At 40.2% G+C, this 26336-nt stretch overlaps 2 protein-coding genes and 1 long non-coding RNA gene across 3 annotated transcripts; 2 read left to right on the top strand and 1 right to left on the bottom strand.

Annotated features, from left to right (window-relative positions):
• Positions 1-1922: 1922 nt before the first annotated feature.
• Positions 1923-8337, bottom strand: tmed3 (transmembrane p24 trafficking protein 3). Its single transcript, XM_088992874.1, has 3 exons — positions 8127-8337; positions 5950-6195; positions 1923-4005 (listed from the first exon to the last, which is right to left on the bottom strand). The coding sequence occupies exons 1-3, from the start codon at positions 8271-8273 to the stop codon at positions 3772-3774; spliced, it is 627 nt and encodes a 208-aa protein (XP_088849000.1). The 5' UTR covers positions 8274-8337; the 3' UTR covers positions 1923-3771.
• Positions 8338-8706: 369 nt separating this feature from the next.
• On the top strand, positions 8707-17098 carry LOC148900860 (retinol dehydrogenase 13). The gene is made up of 7 exons (XM_088992872.1): positions 8707-8955; positions 10181-10321; positions 10398-10589; positions 11694-11855; positions 14357-14473; positions 14565-14766; positions 16813-17098. Exons 1-7 carry the CDS (start codon positions 8880-8882, stop codon positions 16907-16909), a joined length of 987 nt encoding a protein of 328 aa, XP_088848998.1. The 5' UTR covers positions 8707-8879; the 3' UTR covers positions 16910-17098.
• A 7417-nt stretch (positions 17099-24515) lies between these two features.
• On the top strand, positions 24516-26022 carry LOC148900859 (uncharacterized). The gene is made up of 2 exons (XR_016114370.1): positions 24516-24664; positions 25439-26022. It is a non-coding gene; the product is annotated as an uncharacterized LOC148900859 (long non-coding RNA).
• The last annotated feature ends 314 nt before the right edge of the window (positions 26023-26336 follow it).

Below are 26336 nucleotides of genomic sequence, written 5' to 3'. Positions count from 1 at the left end.
AGCATTTGTCATTTATTTATACACTAAAATCCAACTTTGGGTACGTTGCTAGCTCTCTGCTAACGTTTCAAAGTGCCTTCAAAATAAGACAAATCACAAATAAAAAAATGCATGAAGAATACGACTCACCATCGCCGCATACAGGTATTGGGCAGGGTGGGTTTTATGCGTGGGAATCTCCCGTGAGATCAATCCGTATGATTCCTGATACTGTTTATTTGCGACAGACATGTCAATGTCTGGAACCTTTTTTCTTGAAAGTCGTCGGCTGCTCTTCTATCTCTTGCCTGGGTTTATTCAAACCCATTAGTAAAGACGTTTGGTTTTCATCGATTGTGCTAACTAGCTCCTTGGTTTAATTTTAGCGGTTACTTACCACGTGACCTTAAAATGCTCCTTTGCGTCAAAAGACACATATTGTAGATGGATGTAGCAGAGAATCCGGTAATTTCCCGATTTTCCAAAATAAAATATAAACAGATTCCGAAATGAAGAAAACGGAAGTAGTGTGTGTATAATCACCGTTGTACTTTGCACTTTCAAAAACAACCAGTTTCAGCATTCAATTACGTAGTGCCTAAAATAATGCATCGTATGCCCTGACTACCTGGATGACTTTTCGCGGCAACAATTTATTTTTTGGGGTCAATCTGTCCATCGTCCATTCTCATCACTTTTTTGGCTACCCCAACTCCACATGAGATGCAGAAAAGCAATGCATCCTGCAGCAAATAAAATGCTGACTACGGAATACTTATGAGAACCTTTTAGCCAGTCTACGTTGACTAATATGGAGATAATTGTTCATTTGTAATACAGTAAAGTCTCGTTATATCGATATTCAAGGGAGTCCGAAAAAATATCGATATAACCGGGACTATCGATATATCCGACCTTGTTTGCATGTAATTTTCTCCGTGCGTGCTTAGAAATAGTATCGATATAACCGGGACTATCGATATATCCGATATCGATATAACGAGACTTTACTGTATTTCTATTTAAAGGACAACCGACTTCACTTTTTTGTTTCCTGACATTAGAAAAACGTTTTATAGCATCTAAAATACCCAAAACACCCAGTATATTTTTATTCGAATGCAAAACACCAATAAAAATGACTTAAAATGTCCAAAATCTGCAAAAAAAATGAGCTGCGAATTGGGCATTTTCAGAAAGTCCCGCCCCCAGTTCGTGACGTCACGCCAATACGTCTTGCATTGCTGGAGAATCAAAACAATGGCTTCAGATTCGGAGAACATGCTTTCTTTTTACACAACCAGTTATGAATATGATTCAAATAGTTCTGAAGAGGAAAGCATACATGTTTGCAATCGATTAAAGAATTTATTCCGTGCCATTTTGAGGCAACATTGGGGGGAAATGGATCACAAAAAAAGAGGCAGAAAATGGCGACCGAGCTCCTGTGATGAATTAATCAGCCCGTTTCCACAGGCTGATAAATTCATTATATGGAGGTTGGTCACCCTCTTCTGGCTCTTTTTGGTGCAACATGACGTTTTAGGACCAAACAAGCACAGCAAAATGCATTGACGTGATGGAAGGACTGCTACAATGTGTCCTTTTTTTTCGGTCAGGGGCGTTCCTTCAGTGACGTCACGTACGGACTCGTCACCAACACAAAAACAAGACTTCCGGAATATTCAGTGCGAGTCTTAAAGCGTAAAATATAGCTATGTGTGGTGATATGTTTGTAATATACGCTCAGTAGAAGTCATTTGAAGCCATTTTATAAATTATGGACACAACTTGGCCGGAGACGTCGGTTGTCCTTTAAGAGATTCCCTTGTGTAACAATAATTAAGAATAGCTTTTTCGAAGAGGCAGGAAACCAAGATTGACAATATGGAAATAAAGGAAAAGGTACCAACATACAATAAAATAAAACATCTAGAAACTGATGAAAACAACGCAGACATGTTTATTTTAAATTTTGTAACAAACTTTCCCATATAAATTAGGACGAACAACGAACAGTTATTGGTTTCTACTAGAGTCTCTTTTTCAGAACTGAATTGGCCATCTGGCAGAGAGACCAAATGCCTGGAGGGCTGGTATCTTGTGGACCCAATTTCAAAATTTTCTTCCATTTTCTCCACAATTGATTATGATACAGGTAGCAAAGTAAACTGCTCGACATCATGGCTGAGATATGTCATTGCCGGTGATGGTTAGGAGTCACGTCTGAATCCACATTTTCTGCTTCACACAGTCAATGTCAACTAAATCCATTATTTTGATATTATAGCTGCCAAAGAATGTGGATGAGAGCTTATCATACCGTTCACAATCATGAAATGAAACGCACACCTACTCAGAATCTTGCTCATCGTACAAGCAGGAACGCATATCTAGACCCTTACTCAACAAATTAATTATACATGGAGAAACAAACCTAAAAGCGGTGTTTGTAATTGCAATTTTTTTTGTCACAGTATCTTTTACAGTTCAAATTAATGGGTTATGACTGCATAATGTCATGATGTGATATACTGTACTAAACATTCAGTTGGTTCATTCCAAATTGTCATAATAGGTACACTGTCATTAAATTATATTTGCCCCTTCCTGGTTTCTGAGTTCATTGCATATTTATCACATACAAAGGTTTCCATTCAGCAGACAATTTTTAGGGTTTTGCCTGTAAAATTCCACTCAGCTGTCCCGAAACTGTCATCAACCGACGTCTACAGGCACAAGTCGAGCCCATAATTTGTAAAATGGCTTCAAATGACTTCTACTGAGCATATTTTAAAAAGATTCCACCGCAAATAGCTATATTTTACGTTTTTAGACTCACGCTGAATATTCAGGAACTTTTGTTTTTGAGTTGGTGACGACTCCGTACGTGACGTCACTAAAGGACCGTAAAAAAGACACATTCTAGCGGTCCTTCCATCACGTCAATGTATTTTGCTGTACTTGTGTTGTCTGGGGACCTCGTGTTGTACCCAAAAGCCGCCAGAAGGCCAGAAGAGGGCGTCCAAGCGCCATATAAGGAATTTATTAGCCTGTGGAAACGGAGGTGGCCACAGGAGGTCGGCATTTTGTGCCTCTGTTTTTGGGTGAGAGAAATTCCCCCAATGTTGCCTCAAAATGGCACAAATACATTCTTTAATCGATTGCAAACATGCATGCTTTCCTCTTCAGAACTATTTGAATCATATTCATAACTGGAGGTGTAACAAGAAAGCATATTCTCCAAATCTGAAGCAATTGTTTTGATTCACAAGCAATGCAAGACGTCTTGGCGTGACGTCACGAACTGGGGGCGGGAATTTCTGAAAATGCCCAATTCACAGCTCAATTTTTTGCAGATTTTGGACACTTTAAGTCAATTTCATTGGTGTTTTGCATTTGACTAAAAATATCATACTACATGTTTTGGGTATTTTAGATGCTATAAAACGTTTTTCTGGTGTCAGTTAAAAAGCAAAAAAACTGATGTCGGTTGTCCTCTAAATTGGCATTTAAAAACTGCATGTTATATATTCTTGGCATGTCTGTGTGATATAAACAGTTTCGATGAACTGAAATCTTTTATTGTGATAAATATGCAAGGTACACAGAAATCAAGAAAGGGGATAATAAATATGTTTTTGCGGCACTGCGAAGGACTAATAAATCATCTAGCTGCAAACATTTAATTTTAAGCACGTCGGAATGTTATCTCTTTCTGGCAAGAACAATTTTTGGCAAAACATTGAGGAAAGAAAAACTGAACTCATTTGGCAAGGAAAGAAAAGTGTACTAAGTTGGGACGGCTACCGGACCTTTTTTATCAGTGAAAAAGCTCTTGAGCAAAACGACTTGACCGACAGCGATGACAAACAGCAGAACCGTTTCGCTGACGGACCAGAGAGTGACGCTGCTGTGGATTTGGTCCGCCCTGAGGCGGTCGTGCGCTTCCCTGAGCCGGTACCAGGTCTGCGACTCAGATACCACCTTCAGGATTTCGTGGATGGACACGCATGTTGATTCCAACTGTGAAGACAAAAATATTGTAAATAATAGTAAGAATAATAAACATTAACATTGTTGTGATTGTTATTGATTTTAACAATACGATGTTTAAGAAATATTTTGTTTTAACACAATTGAATTGTCGAGAATTATTGAAAAGGTTTTTTTCAGCCGTCATCTGTACTTCTTTGAAGGTGTTGAACGTTTCGCTTCTTATCCAAGAAACTTCGTCAGCAAACTAGAGTCTTACTGGTAATTTAGGCTCTATATATATATATATATATATATCCCTACTGTCCAGACATGGAGGTGCCGGACTCTGCTATGATAGGTCCCTGCTCTCAGGTTGGGGGGAGCAGAGGACTACTCCCAGCCGCTCCACTAATTGTTCCTATTGTTCTGACTAACGACTGATTGCCCCACTTCCACCGGTATCACCTCATCAGTATTCCTAATCCTATTTTGCCTAAGTAGGCTGTTGTACGAACGATTCAAATTGAACCTCACCCCACCATATCGGTTTAAAGAAGGATTTAGCTGTTTTATGAAAATCACTTCTTTTACTCCCCTTTCAAACCATCTATGTTCTTTCAAGTCAAAGTCAAAGTCAGCTTTATTGTCAAATATGCTAATATGTATGACATACAGCACAGATGAAATTACTGTCCTCTCGGACCCAGCATGCAAGGCACTTATGACTTCAACAAACATAATAAACATGAAAACGGCAATTTGCTGGGAGAGGGGAGCCGCTGCGTGTTCACGCGCCGCCATCTTGGGAAAAAAACAATAATAACAAATATGACAACACAAAGACACAGAGTCATTCATTCTTCAGGACTTGCTGTACCGTCTTTGTGAGACATGAAGCAGTTCTAGTTGAAAGAGGAGAGGATCAAAGCATCCATGTCAGCAGTGGATCAGGGACATCATGGTGGAATTTGTACATCTACTACAAGCTAAATGTTGAAAGCAAACATGAAGCTGAAACACATTGTCTCACATCTCCTGTCCCACATAAATCCGCTTCAATTCCAACTGCCCATTACAGGCGCAAAAAAAGCCACAATGGCCCCAGAGCTGTCCAGCGATGACAGTCAAATGGCTCCGACATTCCTCCCATTCAAAAACAGTACTGGCATATTCATGCTGCCTAAAGGCGCAACCGCTCAGCAGTCTCCTCCTTGATGATTGTCGTGGCCAAAAATGCTGAAAAACAATATGTATCCGTTCCACGTGACGCACAACATAAAGTGACCAAAGAAAACACAATAAGAAGACAAAACCAAAAAAAAAAACCAGCAAAAAAAGCAAGGCTCGTGAGAGCACTTGCTGATTGCTGCCTACTCAGGCGCCATCTTGGAAAAAAAAAAGATTCTAACCTCATTGTCGTCAAATGAGTGGTTGCTAGCTTTTAGGTGCATATGTACTGCCGATCTATCATAGCAGAGTCCGGCACCGCCATGTCTGGACAGTAGGGATATATATATAGAGCCTAAACTACCAGTAAGACTCTAGTTTGCTGACGACGTTTGTTGGATAAGAAGCGAAACGTCCGACACCTTCAAAGAAGTACAGATGACGGCTGAAGAAACCTTTTCATCGATGGACCACTGCTGTACGACTGAGACCTTACACAGACGTATTGTCAAGAATTGTTAATCTGTATCGTTATCAGTGCTTCTATTACAGTCCAGTCCATAAATAAGTATTGGAATAGCTAAATCCTGATGTTTGTTGTGTATTTTCGACACTTGGGTATCCGATTGAGGAAAATGGATCAAATAACTCACTACAGTGCAATTTTTGTTTGAAGCCACCCAGTTTTCAAGTGAGAAGAGGTATTGGAACATACTTTTGCATTGTTCGTTTTAAACGCTTTTCCAGGCCTTTCTTGCAGCCTCGTTCAGCTCATTTGTTTCTGGGGGTTTAGCCCTTTAGTATCTCCTTTAGGAGACTGCCTACCTGAGTTAAAGCTGTGTCTTTGATCATGCTGGGAAGGAGAATATTCTCGTCACCGTGCCGGAAATCCAGATAGATGTATTTGTGTGAAAAGGTGGAAAATTCATTGCTGAAGCAGGCCCTATAGACACCCTTCATGGTGGTGGTGTGTGAGAAGCTGCCATACTGCTTCTTTTCATCCTTGTACAAGATGTTATTGTTAGAATCCGCCACATAACAGTCCACGTCGTAGTTGCCTCCTGATATCACCTTTTCAAAAGAAGAAAACAGAAGCGATTATGAGTGACCATTGCATAACGTTAAAGTTAGCAAAAAGTTAGCAAAAAAAGGCTTTGATGCTGGCATGTGCTATTTACTTAGGAACTGGTTTTCATTTGTTTGTTTAAAATGTCATCCAAATGTTTCCAGTCTTTATGAATGTGTCAGGTATGTGGTTCTTAACCTGGGTGTGATCAAATCCAAGCTGTGAATCAATTTTCGAGGTCTGACGGAATGTCTGCCATGGAGGTTAAAGGACAACCGACGTCACTTATTTGTTTCCCAATTGACGTCAGAAAAACGTTTTATAGCATCTAAAATACCCAAAACACGCAGTATGATATTTTTATTCAAATGCAAAACACCAATAAAAATGACTCAGTGTCCAAAATCTGCAAAAAAATTGAGCTGTGAATTGGGCATTTTCAGAAAGTCCCGCCCCCAGTTCGTGACGTCACGCCGAGACGTCTTGCATTGCTGGAGAATCAAAACAATGGCTTCAGATTCGGAGAATATGCTTTCTTGTTACACATCCAGTTATGAATATGATTCAAATAGTTCTGAAGAGAAAAGCATACATGTTTGTAATCTATTAAAGAATTTATTCAGTGTCATTTTGAGGCATCTGGACTGCAATGTAGCGTCCAGAAAAGAGGCAGAAAATGGCGACCTCTTGTAGACATGACAGTGTATTGCATTTCCACAGGCTGATACATTCCTTATATGAAGCTTGGACGCCCTCTTCTGGCGCAACACGAGGTTTTTAGACCAAACAAGCATTGACGTGATGGAAGGACTGCTACAATGTGTCCTTTTTTTCGGTCAGGGGCGTTCCTTCAGTGACGTCACGTACGGACTCGTCACCAACTTAAAAACAAGACTTCCGGAATATTCAGCGCGAGTCTTAAAACGTAAAATATAGCTATGTGCGGTGGAATATTTGTAAAATACGCTCAGTAGAAGTCATTTGAAGCCATTTTACAAATTATGGACACAACTTATACTGCATATTAGCATACTTGACAATAAAGCTGACTTTGAACTTGTCCAGAGACGTCGGTTGTCCTTTAAGGCACACCCGACTCAAACCGTCATCTCCAGTCGTTATGACACGCCATCTTCGCCATCACCTCAGTTGAAAAAATTATACCCTTGTCTTCTTAGTGAATATTTTTTCTGTTTTTTTTTTAATGAACATGTTTCTTGTGTCTTGAATGTGCAAAACCAAAAAAAGATTTTTTTTTTTAAAGGAAGGGTTTGGTGAATGTGAACTTTCATTCCTTTCATCACTTTGCTGCTGTTTCTCCACTGTGAGACTAATAAAGGCATATCCAATCCAATCCAATATGAACTGTAGGGTACTGTACCTCTAACAAGGTTAAGAACCACTGGGTTATGTTAATGATTTGACTCTGGCACAGCATGTACGAAAAGCAATACATGCTTAGTTATAACAGGATATATTTACAAATCCAAATATACACGGTTATGGTGACTTTACTACAGTTGTAGCTTTTTTTTTACGGCATTGCATGGTTTGTTCCCCAGCACAAGGAGGGAAGCTCAGGTACCACCCTTTTGTTTATATTTTTTTCATACAAATATTAAATGTTATTTATGACTTCTTAACGTCTTTCAATTTACATCCACATTCATTGAGTATGTCGCTCTGTCGTACACCAAAAACACCATGTATTGATTTTTATCGGGTAAATTAAACCAACCTGACAGCTGTCCAGATAACAATCTCACAAAACTCTACAAGTTTGGTCAAGTTTTTTTAAATATTATATTTTATATTAACGCTTAACATAGATCCATGCAGATACAGTGATGAGTACATAAAATACAGTATGACAAAAATGGAGATGAAAGGCAGCTTCAGAACGGTAAACAGTTCGTGATTGAGATCCAATACTTACTTGGTAATCTATGTCAAACTTGTCACCATTCTCCATCTCTTCGTAGAAGCATAGTTGTTCATTATCGGGGAGCTCAAACGTGAACTCCGTTGCGAACACCAGGAAAACGTGGAGAAGCAGACAGACCAGCGCTACCAGCTGCGGCATTGTTACAGTAACACTCAGCCACGAATTTAGCGATCATTCAGAGCAACCGCGTGTCTGTTTACTGTGACGTGGCAGAGCTGTTCGACTCTTCCGGGTTACAATTTACAACCTTTGACAAGTATTTCCCTTCAGCAAAATAATATTTCCACATAAAATATGCATTTCAATAATAAAAATCGTGAATAATAACATTAAAAGTTACATTTAAGCAGGAAAAGGAAATAAAGCCAAATAAATACAAGGAAATATTTTTGTCCTGCGTGTCCTATTTCAGCTTCAATCGACTGCTCCTAACATGCAAAAATGAAATAAACAAAAAAACCTACTAAAAACCTACTAAAAACTTCCAACGATAACGTGTTAAAAACAAAAGCCTCTCGCCGAAACAGATGTTTACAACGTCATTTCCGCTTCGTGTGTCAATATGTATTAATGACACATCACGTCAAATTACAGCTCCTACAGATATATCGTGTTTTGTGTCCCAAGTAGTGATTTGATGTGTGTGCGTTTCAGGAGTGTGGCTAACGAAAGTCTCTTCAACCGTAAATGAGTTACAATACTTATTCTATCGTTTAATTGCAAGTTCGTTTAAAAACAAACAAAATGCAACACTACGTCGAAGCAGCGAGAGATTTTGTTGAGGCGCACGCCATTGGTATCACCGTTGCAGTTGTTACAGGTAAAACAAGTGTTTTTGTTGCTTAATATCGTGTAGTAATTCGTTCCCATGGTTACCGGGGAGCAAAACGGATTTAAGAGTGGACCTGTTCTCTCGCTTTAGAAGCAGCAAACGCAAGATAAAGACCAAAACCAACTTATAAAATAATAAAATATTCTATACAATACGCATGGGCTTGCTTTAAAGATCCCAGGAGCACATTTTTGGACATCACAGCACATCATAGCAATCTCCAAATACAATGTAGAGCTTTGAGAAACATCGTGGACACTGCAAATCTCCACACAGTCTGCATTTTTATTTGTGCTCTTATGGGTAAATAACACTTTTTCAATAATAATGACACAACACCGCTTTCAACAATTTCTGTTAACCCAGATGTAAAGTCGCTGTTTTTAAAAGCGGTGACATCAGAAGAGTAATGGATCTGATCTTCCATCTGTTGTTGTGACATCATTTGCACATCATTGCTTTATACAGTGAGACCTCAACTTACGAACTTAATTGGTTCCCACGAAGTGTGTGTAAGGTGAAAAGTTCATCTGCCAAACATTTATTTCCCATAAGAAACCATTAAAAATGAGAATAATCCGTTCCCAGGTCCCCATAAAAGATAATTTTCTACTAAATAAGTCTTAAAACTACACACAACATACCTTATTCTATGTATAATAAATGTGCTATTGTATTGTAATGAAAGAAATACACTGCATTGTATCATAAAGTCACTTTATTTCGATTTGTGATGGTCATTTATGGCTTGATGGAATGGCGTTGGAGGTCGAAGGTCAAACGGAATTGCTGTTTGGAAAGAGAGGCACATTACATGAGGACTGTAATTAAAGAAATAAACTGCTGTAAAATAAAGTTGTATTTACCTTTTTGATGGTCGTTGATGGCTTATGGAAGGGGAGTCACCTTCTATAAGGACTGTTGGTAACTTAACCTCTGGTGCTGTTCGGTCGTGTGCTTCCGCCGAAGATCACTCGGCCAGCTGTGGTGCGTGTGTATTATGGAAATAGTGCTTATTATAAGGTTTAATTTTCAGAAATTTGACGTTTGTAAAACGAAAAGTGTGTAAGATAAGGTGTTTGTAAGTTGAGGTCTCACTGTGTATTCTTCTAGCTAGTCTCACCTTTGATTATTGTCGATAAAAATACAATAAAATGTCCAAATGCTTACAAACATTGCTGTACCATTTAAGCGCGTGTTTTACCTCTTCCAGGGACAGGCCTGCTGGCCTTGCGCAGGTGGATGGCGGGAGGAGTGTGTAGGAGCAAGGCCAGGCTGGATGGTAAAACAGTGCTGATTACAGGTGCCAACACAGGCATCGGAAAGGAGACAGCCCTGGATCTGGCACGACGGGGTGAGTGTTTACCATCTGTTGATTGTTCTTAACAATTACGTGTTTTCTTTTTATTTCACCCCTCTTTTTCTTTAAGGGGCCAGAGTAATCCTCGCCTGCCGGGACTTGACCAAAGCCCAAATAGCGGCCAACTATATCCGCCGGCAGAGTGGCAACAGCAACGTGGTGGTGAAAAGGCTGGATCTGGCCTCCTTGCAGTCAGTCAAGGACTTAGCCAATGATGTTCTAATCAACGAGGACCGCTTGGACATCCTCATTAACAATGCAGGTGTGACTTTCTTACTCTGAGGTTGAAATATTCAAACTAGAGTCACGACAATGAAGTGACCAACTGAAGTTTAAGTTAAATGTGCTGTATGTACAACATACAGCACAAATTAAACATATTGCCTTTCAAAATGACAAAATATTGACACTGAATACATCTAAATTATGACGGTGTGCTAACCTTTGGCCACTAGGCTAACACTAGCAATAATAATGACAGCATCAAAGCCTTGAAGATATAGTTGTTGTTTCTGGAAATCATGGCAACTGAGCTGCAGTCAAATGAAGCAATCAAAGCATCTATTATCTGAGTTAACTCATTCACTGCCAGATGTGTGCAAAAATATGTCCACTACAGTGCCAGGGTTTTTGTCATTGTCACTTGAATTCCAGGACCCACAAAATATAGAATTTTAGGACTACATAAACATTCAATGCAGTGTAAAAAAACCTTAGACTCTCTTCTGTCATTAGAAAAAAAAAGTTAATTCCTAAATTATATCCAGGAATGAAAAAACAGAACTCGAACAAATTGGGGAATGGCACATTTTCAATTCCCAAATAAATTTGTGAATGGCAGTGAATGAGTTAAGGATCACATCCTTTTTTGAAATGCTGAACTTCAATTTGTTTATGCGCCACTAAATTAACCATAACCCAGAAGAAAGTGTGGTACAATTAGAAAGCTTTTATTGCCACTCAATGGTGCATATGGTGCAAAATTGAGGTTATGAAAACATAAAAGGCAAGTATGTCTGTGGAGTCTCAGTCGTTCGTACAGGAGTGGTCCATTAATGAAATGGTTTCTTCAGTCGTCATCTGTACTTCTTTGAAGGTGTCGGACGTTTCACTCCTCATCCAAAGAGCTTCGTCAGAGAACGAAAGTTGTGCTGGTAACTCTATATCCCTAATGTACAGAGATTGCAGTGCCAGACCTCTGCTCAGATAGGTCCCTGCTCTAAGGTTTGAGGGGTATCGTGTTGATGAGGTGATAGCAGATCTAATGGGGCAATCAGAGCCAGGCTTAATATATATATATAGTGAGATTCTTGAATGCCCTTGTTTAATACAACAGTACTTTTCAAGTTTCCTGTTTATATGCCAGGTCTCATGATGTGTCCAAAGTGGAAGACTGATGATGGCTATGAAATGCAGTTCGGCGTCAACCACCTGGGACATTTTCTGCTCACCAACCTTCTCGTTGACCTTCTGAAAAAGTCTGCGCCGAGTCGGATTGTCATTGTCTCCAGCTTGGCGCATGAGAAGGGTACTTTTATTTATTTTTAGATCTAACAATTTTCGTCGAACTGGTCCACCCCCAAAATTGTTGTTCTACCGAACAAAAGAACCAGTTGAGTTAAAAGGAGGATCTTTTCTCGTTTTTCAAATGATCCCACCCAAATGCTTTTAGTCAACAATGAATGTGAAGGAAGTGGACTAACTGTACCACTATTTTAGGAGGAGAATGCGAAGTTCTGCACTGCATACATCACTCCCAAGTTTCCTGGACTTTTTGAAAGTACAACCATTCCTAAAAGTATCATTTGGCCTTCATATATTAACTCATTCACTGCCAGACATGTGCAAAATGTGTCCACTCCAGTGTTGTTTTTTTGTCATTGTCACTTAAATTACCTGACCCACAGAATATTGAGTTTTAGGACTACATAAACATGCAGTACAGCGTTCCAAACCGTAGACCCTCTTCTTTCATGAGAAAAAAAGTTAATTCCTAAATTATATGATTCTGGAGTGTTATGAGCTTGAAATTGGGGTGGCTGAGACAGTCTCGTGTTTACTTTGCCATTTAGTGTGTGTTTGCATTTGGCTGGGGGAAGTGTGCTGCTAGCGCAAGAGAGAGAGAGAGAAAGAGACAGACAGAGCGAGTGAAAGAGAGAAAGCTGTCCAGTAGGTCGCTGGAGGCTAATGGTAGCTACACGGTCACAGCTGCATAAAGACAATACTCAAGAATGTGAATGACTGTCATGTATCCGGTTTTATAATTAAACATTTAAGTCAGTGGTGTCAAACTCATATTTGTCGCGGGCCACATCGTAGTTACGGTTTCCCTTGGAGGGCCGTTATGAATTTTGGGAAACCATGTAAATGTTTCATCTCCACGTATTATATACATAGCACACAACAAAATAATGAATAACTAGTTTGCAAATTTTAAGTAAATGTTTTTTACATGGGACAATTTGAATTTTTGGGTCGGACTTCAACAAGCATCATCGAATTTCACAAGTTAGATTTGCTTTTCGCGGGCTGAATAAAATGATGTGGCAGGCCGGATGTGTCAAAGCCTTGACTTTGACACCTGTGATTTAAGTAAATGTCAGTCAGCTTTATTGTCAGATATGCTAATATACATGACATCAAGCACAGATGAAATTACTGTCCTCTCTGACCCAGCATGCAAGGCACTTATAATGACTTTAACAAACATAATAAACACGAAAACAGCAATTTTACAGGAGAGAGGAGCCGCTGCGTGTTCACGCGCCGTGTGTACTGATATAGTCCTTGTCTCAAATATATGAAGTATAAATACTGTTGACATATTTTAATCATACTGGTACAGTGATACCTTGGCCTACAAACTTAATTGGTTCCCAGACAGAGTGTGTCAGGCGAAAAGTGTGTATCCCAAAAATTAATTTCCCATTGAAAACCATTAAAATGAGAATAATTCTTTCGCAGGTCACCCATAAAACATAATTTTCTATTTTATGTATAATAAATGTGCTATGGTATTATAATTAAAGAAATAAACTACTTTATAATAATGTGGTTTTATTTACCTTTGTAATGGTCGTTGATGGCTTGGAGTGGCCGGTTTCCTCAGCATTAAACACTTGATGAGGAACGTAACCTTTCACCATCTTGAGGAATGATCCCTTGTAGGTGCTTTCTCTGTGATATGTGTATCTAGTTTCTCATCAATTGTGTTCTGTTTATCTGGGTTGATAGCTCTTTGCATCAAGTGTACACATGGCTTGTGCGGGTTGTTTGTGAAGGCTGATTGATGGGATATTTTAACCTTGCAGTCTACACTCTGCATTTGAACTATCGAAGTTGAAACTCTCTCACTGTCATCTGCCTGTCTCTTTAATGTTTAACCCGCCTCTCCTCACTGCTGCGTTCTTGACCAATCACGTGGCTTTATCTGAAGACTGGGGGAGGGGAATAGAAGACAAAAACAGTCGGCTGCCATTTTGTTGTTAGAGGAACGGCTCGTTCACGAATGACACATCACTCATTGGGACAGCTTTGTCTATGAAAAAAGTTCATAGACAAGGTAAAGTTCGCATGCCAAGGTAAAATTGTCATGAATTTAACATTCGTAAACCGAAACGTTCGTAAGCCAAGGGGTTCGTAAACCGAGGTATCACTGTATTTACAAACGATTGTACACTAGGATCAGAGCTTTGTCATCAAATGGTGGGTATCGTTTTTGCTTTTTTGAATGTTGCTGTGCCGATTACAATTTTGTGTTTTGGAGCCTTTTACTGAGTGAGTTGTTTGTTCTGTAGCCACAAAGGGACATGTCTTCTTGTGCTGGTCCCAAGCCCGGATAAATACAGAGGGTTGTGTCAGGAAGCGCATCCAACGTAAAAGCACAAAGTACACAAAGTTGGTGGGGGCGAGGGTTGGCGTGGTGGGCCAAACCCTACTTCGCGGATTTTTGTCGATGGCATCCTGGTCCCCATTAACTGCGAACAATGAAGGATGACTGTAATGTACTCTAAGAGTCTCTTCTTTCAGGCCGCATCCACTTTGAAGACATCAACTTGGATGTGGACTACCACCCGGTTGAGAGTTACCGCCAAAGCAAACTGGCCAATGTGCTCTTCAGCCGGGAACTGGCCATCAGGTTGAAAGGTGCGCTTAAATAAACATCCCCATTGAACCATTTTCTCACTAGGTGTTTTTTTTATCTTGCTCTTAACAAAGACTTGATTTCCATCATCAGGCACCGGTGTGAACACCTACTGCCTCCATCCTGGCGTCGTCCGTACCGAGCTGGGCCGTCACACATTTCCGACGTCCCTCTGGAAGAATCCGCTCCTTTGTCCTTTTCTCATGATGATAAAAAGTCCTCGGGAAGGAGCTCAGACCTCCATCTTCTGTGCCGTGGATGAGAATCTGGCCAATGTCACTGGCCTCTACTACAGGCAAGTGAAAAAAAGAAAACATGGACACAATTGTCCGGAGATGTCTCCGGACAAGTTGTGTCCATAATTTGTAAAATGGCTTCAAATGACTTCTACTGAGCGTATTTTACAAAGATTCAAGAAGTCTTGTTTTTGACTTGGTGACGATTCCTGACGTGACATCACGCCAGGAACGGCCCTGACTGAGAAAGCGACACAATGCATTTTGGGTACTTTGTTTGGTCTGAAAACTTAGTGTTGATCCGTGATGATGGCGAAATTAGAAGAAAAATACATAAATAATGCGATGGTGAATCGTTGTGTGTTGCACCAAGACTACAGTAAAGTCTCGTTATATCGATATCGGTTATATCGATAGTACCGCTTATTACGATACTATTTTCATTTCCCTTGCACATTTCTAGTCTTTTTATGTATAATTAGTACCGTTTAGTACGATACCCGGTTATTACGATAATCCGGTTATTACGGTGCTCCTTTTCATCCCCCGCCGGCCATTTTTGTTGTTTATATCGATATATCCGTCGCGCCATTGGTCAACTTGGTCACGTGTCTTGTTACGTGAGCCGCCATCGGTCGCGCCATTGGTCGACTTGGTCACATGAGCCGCCATCGGTCGCGCTATTGGTCGACTTGGCCGTGTGACTTTGTCACGTGACACGCCATCGGTCGCGCCATTGGTCAACTTGGTCACGTGTCTTGGTTACGTGTCACGCCATCAGTCGCGCCATTGGTCGACTTGGTCAGGTGACTTTGTTACGTGCCCAGCACCCGTGTAGCAGAGCCATTTTCATTTTCAGACTCTAGCTCATGTGTAGCAGACGAGATTGAAGTGTTTGTGTTAAAAGGTAAAAATGGGAAGCAGAAGAAGATTGATGACTTTTTTAAATTGTATACATAATACAGTAAGATGTAAGCGTTGCAGTTTCCCTGTTGTGTTATGTACATGCCCACTGTACTGTATATGAATGCAATCGTTTTTTGCAACAATGTTTCTTGTTTTGTCTGCTGAAGCGCGATGATTTTGAAAATTATTAACATTCCATACTGTGTATTAAAGGACAGTCGATGTCACTTTTTATTCAAATGCAAATAAAAATGACTTCACGCCAAGACGTCTTGCATTGCTTGTGAATCCAAACAATGGCTTCAGATTCGGATAATATGCTTTCTTGTTACACATCCAGTTATGAATATGTTTCAAATACACTATCGTTCTGAAGATTAAAGCATACATGTTTACAATCATTAAAGAATTATATGTGCCATTTTGAGGCAACATTGGGGGAACATCTCCCAAAAAAAAGGGAGCTAATGGCCAGCTCCGTTTCTTATATGGCGCTTGGCTGCCCTCTTTTGGCGGCTTTTGTTTAATGCAGTTAGGCGCAGGATCGGATATATCGATAGTCCCGGTTATATCGATATTTTTTCGGACTCCCTTGAATATCGATATAACGAGACTTTACTGTATTTGACACGAGTTGACACAAATTCCCAGCAGACAAATCAGCCCATTTCCAATGGAGCTTGTGCATTTTCTGGGACGCTACATTGGAGTCCTGACAGCTCGAATTGAGACGGAAGAATCATATTCATAATGGAACAAGAACAAGAAGCCATTGTTTTGATTCCAGAGCAAGGCAAGACGTCCTGGCGTGACGTCACGAACAAGGGGTGCGACCTTCTGAAACTCGCCATCTCCAAGGTCATTTTGAAGTAGTTTTGGGACACTAATTCATTTTTATTGGTGTTTTGCATTTGACTAAAAGTATCAGCGTGCGTGTTTTAGGTATTTTAGATGCTATAAAACGTTATTTCTGATGTCAGTTAGGAAACAAAAAAAATGGTGTCGGTTGTCCTTTAAACATACATTCGATACAAAATATTGCACTAAAGCAACTTACGAACAAATTCACCTTCCGAAACAACCGCTCGGAACGTATCTCGTTCGTAAGGTGGGGAGCGTCTGTTCAAGGTAACAGAGCAAGCCAAAAAAAGAATACTTATTGTTTGCGTAATTAGTCCTCCCCTTTGTATCCTCAACAGTGACTGTGCCCTCAAGACTCCTGCCTCAGCAGCCATGGATGATAGTGCTGGCAAGCGACTGTGGGCCCTCAGCAGCAACATGGTCAAATTGGCCTGAAGTTGGTGTCTCCATGATGCTCAGTTATTATTGTGTACTGCCTTTTTTTTTAATTTGCCATTTTAATGAGACCCACGCATTTAAATTTTGCAGGGATGTGTGCTATTATTTGTGTCACAATGAAAAGAAAAGATGAGATAATAAACACAGATTGAAGTGTAAATAGTATGTAAAGAAATCCAGAGTATTATTTGGAACAAATCCAAAACACAAGGAGACAAAAAAAGAGTTCGCCCAAAATTTTAGTTTCGGGAAACTATTAACTCATTCACTACCATTCACAAATTTATTTGGGAATAGAAAATATGACGTAGAATTTATTCATGATTGAGTGCCGATAAAGCGCTGACCATGGCCTCCGGCAATGTTTCTTTTTAATTTTCCAAAAGGGGCCTGCATTTCCCTTTTATCCATGTTAGCGCTTTGTTCCAGCTTCAGCTGTTGTTAAAGCGCTATATAAACCGATATGTATGTATTGCATTGTATTTTGGACAGCCGCCCTCATTTCAAGGTCATATAACTCCAGACCCATATAATTTTGGAATTAACTCTTTTTTTCTGATGAAAGAAGAGCGTCTAAGGTTTCTAATGCTGTATTGAATGTTTATGCAGTCATAAAACACAATATTTTGTGGGTCCTGCAATTTGAGTGAAAATAACAAAAGCCATGGCACTGGAGTGGACATATTTTTGCACATGTCTGGCAGTGAATGAGTTAAAACAGTTGTTTCTTCAAGGACAACCGACACCATTTTTATGTTTCCAAACTGACTTCAGAAAAATGTTTTATAGCTTCTAAAATACCCAAAACACGCAGGCTGATATTTTTAGTCAAATGCAAAACACCAAAAAAATTACTTAAAGTGTGCTAAAACTGCAAAAAATTGAGCTGCGAATTGGGCATTTTCAGAAAGTCCCGCCCCCAGTTCGTGACATCACACAAAGACGTCTTGCCTTGCTCGAGAATCAAAACAATGGCTTCAGATTCGGAAAAGATGCCTTCTTGTTACTCGTCCAGTTATGAATATGATTCAGATAGTTTTGAAGAGGAAAGCATAAATGTTTGCAATCGATGAAGGAAGTTGGCTGATTTGTCTGCTGGGAATTTATGTCAGCGAATATCAAATAGTTGTCTTGGTGCAACATACAACGATTCACCATCACATTATTGATGTGTTTTCTTTTTAATTTCGCCATCAACACGGATCAACACAAAGTTTTCAGACCAAACAAATTACCACAAAATGCACTGTGTGATGCTTTCTCGGTCAGGGGTGTTCCCTCCGTGACGTGTGACGTCAGGAATCATCACCAACTCAAAAACAAGACTTCCTGAATATTCAGTGCGATTCTTAAAACGTAAAATATAGCTATACACAGTGTAATCTTTGTAAAATACACTCAGTAGAAGTCATTTGAAGTAATTTTACAAATTATGGACACAACTTGTCCAGAGGCATCGGTTGTCCTTTAACATACAATAACAAAATGTGAGAAAATGGAAGTGAAAATAAACCGAGGTCACGTGGTTGCACAAGGGTCACACCCTCTTTTGTAGCTGTGTTTATAATTTACAAATCAAACTCATGTTCAATGGCAGTCAGCACACATTTAACGAGAAGTGTAAAAAAGACATCGTAGATCACACTGAAGAAGGTGATCAGGTAAGGAGAAAAATGGTGTGTCATTGCCATCAAAAAAGTATGAAAAGATAACTGATGTGAGGTCAAATGCTGCGCGGAGGGTCACAGTTAAGATGCTAAAGGACTTTGGTCAAGCAAATGTTGTCAGGCAGCAGCCCGATTTTCTTTCGCTGGCACTGGGCTTTCAGTCCTGGTGGAGGGAATTATGAACAGTTCTAATTAGCAGCATGTGTGAGCAAGGAGCCAAAGGCCTTTTGTCGAAAGCAATTCGCCAAAGCCAACAAACAACTAATGAACTTGAATGAGAGGTTCTTGAAAAGGTGTGTGCTGACTGACATTTATAATGAGAATAAGTGTGACTGTTGAATTCTGAACACAACCACATAACCAGTTAAGAGGGTGTGGACACTTTTGCAGCCACTTTGCCTCAAGTTTTCCTAAGACTCTTTAAAAGTTGTAACAATCAAAACTACAGCTTTAATTAACTTGTGATACGATCCGAGTGGTCGTCCGTCCGTAAGGTGAATTTGTAAGGTGCTTCAGTGTTTGTACGGAAGTCAAACACAACGGGGAAGTATAAAACACACGCTCGAACAGTCGTAAAATAAATTCACACCTACTGTCGTACGACCACATATCATTGCGTCTTCAGTAAGCCATTACTGAAGCTGCTGGTAATGTCATTACCGAATTACGTGCCATTACTTTCTGTTAAGCATCGCGTGCTCCACAACGCCAATTTGGAAGAGGGAGTTCCTTCCCGCCCACATACTCTACACAGCCAATCGTAAGCGATCTCAGCAGATCGGGGCCTCAACTCGTTGGCAATACTTTTTCATTGTCGGGCGCTGATTGGTCAGCCTTGGTGTCCGTCACAAACATCCAGCCCTTGAAATCTCTAATGTGTCCGCATGCGTGTGCGTGAAACTTTTTGTTATGTATCGCGGGATCCTCAACGCCAATTTGGAAGAGGGATTTCCTCCCCGCCCACATAGTTTAGACAGCCAATTGTAAACGAGCTCGGTGGCTTCTCATAACGTCAACTGGCGCCTGAACCCGTTGGCAACACTTGAGCATAACCGGGCGCTGATTGGTCAGCCTTGGTGCCCGTCACATAAACATCCAGCCCTTGAAATCTAATGTGTGCTTACGTGTGCGCAGTACGCAGCCAACCGTAAGCGAGCTCGGCCGGAAAAAGGCGAGCAATACAAAATCTAATCTACACATACTACATCTGACGGAACATTTTTCGACATACAGGTACTGTACCGTTTTTCGTAACTCGAATGTTCGTAAGTTGGGGAGCGTCTGTACAGGCTGTAATGGCTTCATGCTATGACAGTTCACAGGTTTCAATTTCGAAATAAACACACTTTTATTTCAACAACACCATTGTGGAGGTGCCATGCTTGGCGTGTGCATACTTATGGTTCCTAAGCTTATAGGAGCCCTCCATGAATCTATTTTCGGTTGTACTCATCCTCATTAGGTTGAACTACCAATTTTGGGGGTTTTCTCCAACTTCTTGTCATTCTCATTTTCCCAAAATATGCATGTGAGGATCACTGTGAATACTCTAAATTGGATAGAGGTGTGAATATGACATTGTTGGTGACCAATCCAGGGTGTGCACTACCTCAGCTGGGATAGGCTCTAGTTCACAGGTGAATCTAATTGCGACCAATGTGATAGAAAATGGATAGATGGATGTTGTTGCAAACATAACATTCCGAATTGATGATGGAGACCATCAAAGACACTCAACAAATTTGAATCAGACACAAAATGTGTGACGACAAGACGGCCGGCTATTTCTCTTGTGAGAATGATTTAAATACCGGTACTTCAAGTGTCCAAATCAGAATTGCAACGTCATCTTGAGTTTACAAAACATTCTTAGAGCAAACTAGTGTTTTGTCTGATTTTTTTTTTAATTAAATCAAGTACAGTGATATCTTGGCTTACGAACTTAATTGGTTCCCTGACAGTGTGTAAGGTGAAAAGTGTGTATCCCAAAAAATAATTTCCCATAGGAAACCATTAGAATGAGAATAATCCGTTCCCAGGTCCCCATAAAACATAATTTTCTACTTTCTAATTTTCTAAGCCTTAAAACTACACAAAATATACCATATTTTATGGATAATAAATGTGCTATGGTATTATAATTAAAGAAATTAACTACGGTATAATAAAGTCGTTTTATTGACCTTTGTGATGGTCGTTGATGGCTTGATGGAATGGAGTGGCCGGTTTCATCAGCATGAAACACTTGATGAGGAACGTAACTTTCTTTCTTGAGGAATGATCCCTTGTAGGTGCTTTCTTTGTGATCATTTTATCTAGTTCCTCATAAATTGTGTTCTGTTTATCTGGGTTGATAGCTTTTTGCATCAAGTGTACAGAAGGCTTGTGGAGGGTTATTTGTGGATCCTGATTGATGGGATATTTTAACCTTCCAGTCTACTCTCTGCTCTTGAACTATCAAAGTTGAAACTCTATACATGAATATGAATACAGTGAAATCTTGACTTATATCCTGACTTTCACATTTTGTCAAGCTATGGGGGGAAAGTATCAAAGTTGAAAGTAGTCCAAATTTCACTGTTTTCTATCCATTTTCTCACCATTTCACTTTTTTCCACTTTTGTTTTTTGTTTTAAGCTCTGTCGTCTCCCTTTCGTGTGTGTGTGTGTGTTTTCTCAGTCTCTCTCTGTCGTTGCCTGTCTCTTTAATGTTTAACACCCCCCCCCCCCTCACTGCTGCGTTCTTGACCAATCACGTGGCTTTAACCGAAGGCTGGGGAACAGAGGGCAAAACAGTCGGCCACCATTTTCTTGTTAGGAGAACGGGCTCGTACGCGAATGACACATCACTCATTGTGGCAGCTCCGTGTGTATCCCGAAAAATACTTCTTATGCCAAGGTAAAATTGTCATAAATGTAACGTTCGTAAACCGAAAAGTTTGTAAGCCAAGGGGTTCGTAAACCGAGGTATGATTGTTGTATAAAAATGAATTCTAGTCCCATGTTTTTTTGTTTTTGAAATGTGATGCTTGCTTTTTTTTCTTTTTAGACAATAAAGCAGTAACAAATTGTCACACGGGATATAAATCATTACCAGGCTACACTTTTGACAGCACTGATATAAACTCAGTGGAGTAGTCCGGGCCTTACTAGAAATTATGATTCCTTTTTGAACCCCCCCCCCCCCCACCAAAAAAAAACATAACATATGAGTTAGATCACATGTCAGTTAACCCATTTAACATGCTCGCTCTTGCATGCTAGGTAAAGTATGAAATGCACGCTCGTTAAAAAAGCACAACTATGCAAAGACTGCGCGTTTGGCTGTCAACACTCAAGTTGCCGTTTTGCATCTCACATTAACGTGACTCACCTAATTTTTGCACTCCACTGTTCCTGTTGCATCAACTGCCCTTAGTGCATTGTGATAGTCGCATTAAGGTGGCACGGCGGTGAAGTTTTAGCATCCCATTTGGTCCCAGGGGGGAGCCAATGATATGTTCAAGTCTAAAGAAGCACCGTGCAAAATTCAGCTTAAAAAAATACAATAAAACTCAGGGAATTGCTTGAATTTCGCTCGCATTTTTGGGACAAATATGAGCAAAGCGCCAGGTGTGTCCTGAACTGCCTGAAGGGATTCCCCCCACCCCTTCAAATCATATTCTCAGTGCAAAAATGCAAGCAATTTCAATGACCGAGTGCAGTTAGAGCATATTTGAGCAGTAGTTAAAATTTACTGTGTACAAAGAGACTCAAACATACTACAGTAAAATAGATCACGTTTTGGTATTACAACAATATATACTGTACATAATACAAATGACGAACAACTGAACACGCCTTGAAAGCGTGATAATCAATTTTTTTTGCAGCATTTAACGCATTATAAAATCCTTTTCAACAAGACACAAACAAAATAATGTTGTGGTTCTTGTGTCATTGTGATTCCGGTGAGCGATTAGGACCTGATGTTGTCTCGATGATGGGATTGTCATGCACATGCCCTTATCAGTTCTCCGTCCAACGGATACAGAATCAATAGCTGGGCTGGAAAAGTGATAAGGAGATGTGAGCGACTAGAAAAAAAAAAAAAACAACGGCAACGTCACACATGTGATGAGAAAGTAACAAATAAAAGTGTGGAAAATGTCGTCCCAAATCAGAGGCCCTTTTGGAGCCACCATATCTGCTCTCAATGGTCCGATCTCAGGCTTTGGAGTCCTGTCGAGAAGCTCCTCAAGGCTGTCGGGGTGCACCGGTTAAAAAAAAAAATAGAATGAAAAAAAAGTCTTCTGCTCTTCACAGTTTGACTGCCGACAAACTTTTTGGAGACACACCCCACTCAGGAGTTTTATTTCAGCATGGCCCCGCCTTGCTCCTATGTAAGAACGTTTACTCCATGCTATTGGTCCAAAGGGTCACCCAACCTGCCCCCATGCTATCAAAAAAAAAGTACTCCAGTCCTTTTCAGTCTGACGTGTGCAAGTCAGCGGGATCAGAGAGGACAGGCTAGGCGGGTGTGTTTCCCTCACAGGTGTGCACGTTGAATTCCAATATGCGCACAACTGTCAGCTATTCCAACCGTTTGACCAAGTGAGACCGCGCTGTCATCCTGGCCATTGGCACCGCTCTTTTTGCTTTCCGGCTTTTCTAAGCCCACGCAAGGTCCAGTTGCACGCATATGGAATATTATAGCCATGTTGTCTGCATTATTTCTCTCAAACGCGAGCTTAGGAAAGGTGGAGCTCGGCGTCACAGGAAGAGATGTCATTGAAAATATTTGCTTTGTGCCTTCGGGGCAGTTTGCAAGTGTAAACACATGTGAGTCATTTTCACAGATCTTTAGCCATTATGTGTACCAGCCACACTGGAGTGGACGCATACTTTTAGTACTTTACAACTACTGAGCACGTGTACAAGTGCTTTATTGCTATTGTCTTTCATACTGCCATCATTTGTTAGTCCACCAAAACTAAGTAAGAAATGATACCAAATAAAATCACTGCTCATGTACAGTTCGATTCAATTTAAAGGACAACCGACTATGGACAAGTTGTGTCCTTAATTTGTAAAATCACTTCAAATGACTTCTACTGAGCGTATTTTACAAAGATTCCACCGCTTATAGCTATATTTTACGTTTTAAGACTCGCGCTGAATATTCAGGAAGTCTTGTTTTCGAGTTGGTGACGATTCCTGACGTGATGTCACGTCAAAAGAAAAATATAGTTTATAGATGCTATTCAGTTCCATGCAGCACAAATATACAATACATAATGATTTATATAGAGCTTTAACAACAGCTGAAGCTGTAACAAAGCGCTTAACATGGACAGCTATACAGTACGTTTATGCTCGTCATTTTTAAGTGGTGTACAAGTGCAGGCAGTGGCATGCGATTTGCCCCTTCCTCTCCACCACGAATATATGCTTGTCTCTGGAGGGATCATAATGTTTGGAGGAGAATGTGCGTGAAGGCAAGGATTGTCCTGTCTACCTCGATGGTATGCATTCCCTCCTCACTATGTCCATTTTTTAAAGGGGTCCAAGTCTCTTGTCCATCCTGCATGGTTTCCTCTCTCAATATCCCCCCTGCCCTTTTTCCGTCCTTTGAGCATAGCAATGAGCGCCCGAGGCAGGTGCGGGAATGCAGGTTTCCTGCATTCACGGGCTTCTGGGTGAACAGAAAGTGCAGACGTTGTGGTTGTCTTGACTGCGGGACTAGCCTGTGCATGCGTGGAGCTCCATCAGAGCGGTTCCAGTGACTAAGCCCAAAGAGGGAAGTGGGTGACAGAACATGTTGCTCTCAGAACCTGTTTGTACCTCTTAGCCTAATACGCTATGGGCACGGACACACCCTCATACCACAATCCACTTGGTACTTTATTGTACTGGTCTTGTCGTACTGCTTTGGTAACTGTCTGGCACGCATGGTTTTACACACAGTCAGGTCCCATTTATTCAACGTTGGCGGTAAATTGAAACCTCCCCCAACAGTTTTTTTGTTAAAAACATTTCTTTTTCCAACTATTTTTTAAAATTTGTTGGTTCTGTATATTGTTTTTGGTGTTGGTTGTCATCAAATGGTGAGTATAGTTTTTGCTTTTTTTGAATGTTGCTGTGCCGACGACCATTTTGTGTTTGGGAGCCTTTTACTGAGCGAGTTCTGTAGTTCTTTTGCCACAAAGGGACATAAGTCTTCTTGTGCCGGTCCCAAGCCCGGATAAATACAGGGGGTTGTGTCAGGAAGGGCATCCCACGTAAAAGCTTGGCCAAAACAAACATGCGGATCAAACCTCTAAAGATGGAGGACACTGATTTGCTGTGGCGACCCCTTGAAGGGAAAAGCCAAAAGGAAAAGAAGAAGTGTTGGTTATGAAAACAGTTTGTATTTATTTTTTCTTCCCATTTTCGTGGTTTCACTTTATAACTTTACCTTGAAAATACCTTTGTCGGCAAAAACGAGTCAACTCATCTTCCTATAAACCTTTTTTTAACCATATTTTCTTAATTTTTCTCAAAAATTTATTTCCAAATATAAAGAGAAATGAAAACCTATTTTATTTATAACATGAATATTTTTAATATAACACTGTCTTTCCAGAAGCATATCCGTGAGTTTTATCTTCCCCTCAATCATACCTGTCAACTTATAAGTTTTCCACATATTTTATACGTTTTTGTTATCATTTCAACTAATGTACGGCGTATTACTACTTTTATACGGGATTTGTTTTTTTTTTATTGTGAAATTGGCTCAAATCCAGTTCGTCTCAACTGCTGATAGCCAACGACAATGCTGCTGCCGATCGCTACTATTATCAAGGCAAATTAGCAAAAGTAATCCTCTGCTCTGATAGGTCCCTGCTCTAAGCTAATGTCCGAAACCTTCAAAGAAGTACAGATGACGGCTGCAGAAACCTTTTCCTCGATGGAGCACTCCTGCACGACTGAGAGCCTACACAGACATAATGAGGAACTTAGATTTCCCGTGCCGTTCCCTCTTCTTTATGCTCCTCGAGTGTTTTGGATTTGTGTGTCTGACAGTTTTTCCTGCAGAACAGCGCTGAAAGACCTTCGTTTGTTCCCCCATAACTTGACAAAATGAAAGTCAGGATATAAGTCAAGATTTCACTGTATTCATATTCATGTATAGAGTTTCAACTTTGATAGTTCAAAAGCAGAGTGTAGACTGCAAGGTTAAAATATCCTATCAATCAGGCTCCACAAACAACCCGCACAAGCCATCTGTACACTTGATGCAAAAAGCTATCAACCCAGCTAAAAAGAAAATAATTGATGAGGAACTAGATACAATTATCACCTACAAGGGATCATTCCTCAAGATGGTGAAAGAAGAAGGCTACGTTCCTCATCAAGTGTTTCATGCTGATGAAACCGGCCACTCCATTCCATCAAGCCATCAACGACCATCACAACAGTACAGTTTATTTCTTTAATTATAATACCATAGCACATTTATTGTACATAAAATGAGGTATATTTTGTGTAGTTTTAAGGCTTAGAAAATTGGAAAGTAGAAAAGTATGTTTTATGGGGACCTGGGAATGGATTATTCTCATTTTAATTGTTTCCTATGGGAAATTATATTTTGGGATACACATGTTTCACCTTACACACTGTCTGGGAACCAATTAAGTTCGTAAGCCAAGGTGTCACTGTAGTGATGAGTTGAACGCAAAGCTATGATTACACCTTCGTGGTGAAAGCAACAAGTGGACACACAGGTTTCGTTTA

The sequence above is a fragment of the Hippocampus bargibanti genome, linkage group LG03 (assembly GCF_051943395.1).
Source record: "Hippocampus bargibanti isolate YZ-2025 linkage group LG03, ASM5194339v1, whole genome shotgun sequence".
Taxonomy (NCBI): Eukaryota; Metazoa; Chordata; class Actinopteri; order Syngnathiformes; family Syngnathidae; genus Hippocampus; species Hippocampus bargibanti.
The sequence above is the reverse complement of the archived record's forward strand: the minus strand, read 5'-3'. Positions and strand labels throughout refer to the sequence as shown.

Coding starts and splice junctions, on each gene's coding strand:
- tmed3 (XM_088992874.1), bottom strand. CDS start 8,273: ATGCCGCAGCTGGTAGCGCTGGTCTGTCTGCTTCTCCACGTTTTCCTG. Junction 6,196..8,126: donor AGTTTGACATAGATTACCAA/GTAAGTATTGGA, acceptor TCTTTTGAAAAG/GTGATATCAGGAGGCAACTA. Junction 4,006..5,949: donor AAGACACAGCTTTAACTCAG/GTAGGCAGTCTC, acceptor TTGTCTTCACAG/TTGGAATCAACATGCGTGTC.
- LOC148900860 (XM_088992872.1), top strand. CDS start 8,880: ATGCAACACTACGTCGAAGCAGCGAGAGATTTTGTTGAGGCGCACGCC. Junction 10,322..10,397: donor CCTGGATCTGGCACGACGGG/GTGAGTGTTTAC, acceptor TTTTTCTTTAAG/GGGCCAGAGTAATCCTCGCC. Junction 10,590..11,693: donor CATCCTCATTAACAATGCAG/GTGTGACTTTCT, acceptor TTTATATGCCAG/GTCTCATGATGTGTCCAAAG.